The sequence below is a fragment of the Miscanthus floridulus genome, chromosome 14 (genome assembly GCF_019320115.1).
Source record: "Miscanthus floridulus cultivar M001 chromosome 14, ASM1932011v1, whole genome shotgun sequence".
NCBI classification, from domain to species: domain Eukaryota; kingdom Viridiplantae; phylum Streptophyta; class Magnoliopsida; order Poales; family Poaceae; genus Miscanthus; species Miscanthus floridulus.
Genome location: NC_089593.1, coordinates 90,074,038 through 90,078,417, shown reverse-complemented (window position 1 = coordinate 90,078,417; position 4,380 = coordinate 90,074,038). Strand labels below are relative to the sequence as shown.

Below are 4,380 nucleotides of genomic sequence, written 5' to 3'. Positions count from 1 at the left end.
TAATTCAAATGAAACAAATTTTAATCTGTATTGAATTTTGCAATCTCAGGCTGCCAAACTTGTTCAGGCGACCGATGCCAGACTTCCTGCTAATGAAATTCCAAGGATACGTGGAATTCCAAGGCATACATGTGTAGTGTTGACCAGCTATATAGCCAATGCATGGCACAGATAAATAAAAATAGTTACTGATCCAAAAACGCAAACCAATATGACTTTTTTCGAAGCTATCCATATCACTTGCATATATACCTTGTGTTGTGCGCATATATTCCTTGTGGTGTGTATGCTTACAAAATAGCACAATAGATAACATACATATGTCATATATATCTCCTAGAAAATTACAGGGAAATTGTTTGCCTTCATCTTGATTAGTCATATGCGCAACGTGTATTTCAATAATGCTCGTTGAACAAGATAGTAGAGCTAGCTGGAAAATACAATGCACATTTTATTAATTTAATAAGATACTAGAGCTAGCTCGAAAATCCACACCTTTATTTGAGGAAAACATGTTGAGATACAGAAGGTTTTTCATAGCCAAGTACAAACACGGCACGCTTGTCGAGCCAAATAAGCATGCCTGAAACCATTGACAATTGACTATGTATCGTCTTATTGTCAACTTATTTTATTTATTTCTCACTCCTATTGTAGAGCTGGTCTCTCTCTCTCTCTCTCTCTCTCTCTCTCTCTATATATATATATATATATATATATATATATATATATATATTTGCCTTTGCAGGTGGGGAGGGGTCTTGGATAGTGGTTGCTGTTGCTGTTGCCTTTCCAGGCAGATGGAATCGTTGCACGGCAGGGCGACCCATATGCTGCATAATTTATCATCCTGAAGTATTAATATACTTTAAATGAATTTCCATTATTGTATTTGGTATGTGGTTCACTAAGATAATATTATGTTCATGCATGTATTCTAGGTCTAAATGGTGGCATAGGAGTGAGAAATAAAATTAAACAACCATAATGTATGCCTTCTACCACTATTGGTACATAAAAGAACAAACTCAAATTAAACATATATCTACAACTTTGTAGTTGGTGAATTTTTATTCTAAAATCATTTAGGGTCCTAAAAATATGATTTAATTTTTTAAAATTAAAAATTTTGAACTTTTCAAAAGACCTTGGTGGAGAGATGCCCTACACCAAAGTTGTAGTGCTCGATGAGATAAAAAAGTTTGTAGTTAAGATCATTTATGCATCAAAATAGTTAATACAAGATCCATAGATCACCTCAGCCGCATAGACATATTAAATCTCCTCATAATTTGTAGGCTTGGCCGGTCTCATCCCCTTTTACCTTATACCGCGTTGGACCATGCAACACCTTATTTCCTTCCTCTTGTCCTCCAACTCATAGATCACCTTTTAATCTTGAAGCATTGGTCCATGATTTGTATCCATATGAAGATGAATAAATTGTTGCACAAATTCTTATCCTTTGCTCATGGAGTGCTCTTACTTGGGTCTATAAATTCTCCTTCTTTGGCATCTAGCTAGCAGTGAAAATGGACTCTCAAGAGTGAAAACATTAGAGCATTTGGGGAGAGTCTCGTATGGACCATGATCCGTATAACTTCAAGTACAACTTGAAGTGTTAGTACTTTCAGCAATAACTGTAGATCATACCCATGGAACTCAAGTAATATAGATTAAACTCCCCCTGGATGCACGAGGCAGTACCCACACCATTATTATGGAGTTTAAGCCATATTATGTCGGGAGTTAGCTGATTAACAAACATAACAATTATCAAAGAAAAGAAATCAGGAAGCCCATGGCACACATAGAATATCCACATCAGTATTTGCCGAGAACATGTATATATTAAGAAGGTTCTTCATAGCCAAGTACAAACACGGCACATGTGTGTGATAATATCCGTATACATGCACACATGGACGATTTATTATATATCTTATTATTTATTATCAAATTATTCTTCTACATTTTCCATTAATACTTATGCACTGTCTGTTGCGTGGCGTTGTGACGTGATCACCATCTGCCGCTTCACGGGCAGAAGGTCACCTGGTAGTTGCTGTTGGCGCTGCATGAATGGGTCTTGGTATCATCGGTCGGATACTGGTACGCGTCGGGGCAGCTAGGGTACGTGCACACCAGCCCAACGCCGGTGCTGCAGGAGAAGGCCATTGGCTGGTTGTAGCCATCAACAACCGAGATGTCGTAGTAATCCTGCGGGTTGCCAGTGCCACCGATGGTGTACTCGGCCAGTGTTGCCGGCTGTCCGGAGAGCGTGCAGGAGAGCGCACCAGCGCAGTCGCCGCTGTCGCAGTGGCCGCTTCCACCGTTGAAGGAACAGCCGGTGCGGCCCCAGAACCTGCCGCTGGTGCCGGGGGGCACGTTGACGGTCCATGTCTGGCCTGGGTCCAGCTGCGTGCCCCCGCCGACAGGGATGCCTGCCGGCCACACTGTGTAACCACAATTGTTCTTTATGGTGAAGGTGGCTGCGCTTGCACTGGCAGTGAAGGCGGCGAGGAGGAAGAGGACCGAGGACACGCGAGTAGTGGACACCATTGATAATGAGTGAGCGACTAAGAGCTATATGAAGCTTGGGTTGAGTTGGGAGGCAGGGGCATGCATTTATAGGCGTTCAGGGTGGACTAGTCAATTTATGCTTTGAGACATCTAGATGAAAACTTCTTTGGTCGCATAGGTGTGCAGTGTAATCCAATTGGTCAAAGCAAAAGGCAAAACTGTTACTCCATGGAATAAAGAAACTTCTTTCCCACTCTGAAGAACTTAAGATTTGAAGCTTTTGTTTATCTTCGTAGAGATTTTCTGCTTAATTAGTGGTGTTTTCCTGATTGTTTCTTAGATTCATCAGTTTTTTTTGTTTTGTTTCCTGCATTCGTCCTCTCCGCAAAGATCGACAGGGATTTTCCAGTTCTTGTGCAGTTATATTTTTATTATCAGCAACAAAAATTCAGGCGGCCTACATGGTGTGCCATAGTTTATTTCAAAAGGAAAACTCAATATCGGTGGTGATATTGCAATTTCTGAAAACACGACAATCATTACAGGATTGAACTTGCTAGAAATAGTTCAATGTTAAGTTACCACTATGGGAAACACATAATTTGCCGAGTGTAAAAATCTTTGCCGAGTGCCAAATTTCGGGCACTCGGCAAAGACCTGCTTTGCCGAGCGCCGCACTCGGCAAAATATGACACTCGGCAAAGAGGCCTTTGCCGAGTGCCTGGCACTCGGCAAAGACCTGCACTCGGCAAAGGCTGTCTTTGCCGAGTGCCTGGCACTCGGCAAAGGCAGACACTCGACAAAGATTGGTAGGGGCTTAACGGCATCCAGCGGCGTCCTCTTTGCCGAGTGCCCCCGTTTGGCACTCGGCAAAATAATTTTTTTTTTGGTTTTTTGCCACCAATTTTTTTGAAGCTTTAGTACACTACCACAAACAACATGTTTAAATTTGGGACATTTTCATTGCCTTTTGGCATATTTCTATGGTTTATTTTGTTTTGTTGAATTTTTTCAGAAAATGTAAGTTTGAACTGCAGGTGCATCGAATAATGGATTACATACGTTCAAAAATTGTTATCCTTGTTTCTAAGTGTAAATTTAGGCTAAATCCAAGAACTGTCTCGAAATTTCGATCAACGTGCTCACGGGGCAACGCCGCCAACTTGCGTGGGAGTGGTTTTTTAATTGTATAAAATGCGAACGAATTCCGAAAATCATGAAACTTGTCGAGTTGTCGCCGTATCGTTGCGTATGCCGTGGAAAAAATTTAAAAAAGTTTCGAGCACGTTGTCACGTACGATGCTCACAAACCAGGACATCTCCACATGTGATCATGTGGAGATGTCTTGGTTTGTGAGCATCGTCCCGGCCATCGCGCCTCCCCGCACGGGCCCCCGTGGCCTCCGCCCCGGCCACCGTGCCTCCCCGCGCGGGCCCCCGCGGCGCCCGTCCCGGCCACCGCGCCTCCCCGCCCTGGCCACCGTGCCTCCCCACGTGGGCCCCCGCGCCCTCCGCCCCGGCCACCACGCCTCCCCGCCCCGGCCACCGCGCCACTACAGAAGAGAGGAGGAGGAGGCAGGGGAGAAGAGAGGAGAAGGGGAGAAGAGAGGAGGGGAGAAGAGAGGAGGAGAAGGAGGAGAGGAGAAGGAAGGTGCCGGCCTAGGCCCATCGACCCTCACGCCGCTGTGGTCGTCCCCGCCGTCGTCGCCGACCCTCGTCGCTGCCATTCTCGTCGCGAAGGTATGCCCTACACCTGTAGTAGTTAGTAGTAGTACTTAGTAGTGTTAGTAGTAGTTAGTAAGTAGTAGTAGTTAGTAGTTAGTAGTTAGTAGTGTTAGTAGTAAGTAGTGATAG

General features: G+C 44.1%; 1 protein-coding gene across 1 annotated transcript; it reads right to left on the bottom strand.

The window, feature by feature from the left end:
* Positions 1 to 1,853: 1,853 nt before the first annotated feature.
* LOC136505535 (thaumatin-like pathogenesis-related protein 4) lies at positions 1,854 to 2,581 on the bottom strand. The gene has a single exon (XM_066500712.1). The coding sequence runs from the start codon at positions 2,563 to 2,565 to the stop codon at positions 2,041 to 2,043; it is 525 nt and encodes a 174-aa protein (XP_066356809.1). The 5' UTR covers positions 2,566 to 2,581; the 3' UTR covers positions 1,854 to 2,040.
* Between the last annotated feature and the right edge of the window lie 1,799 nt (positions 2,582 to 4,380).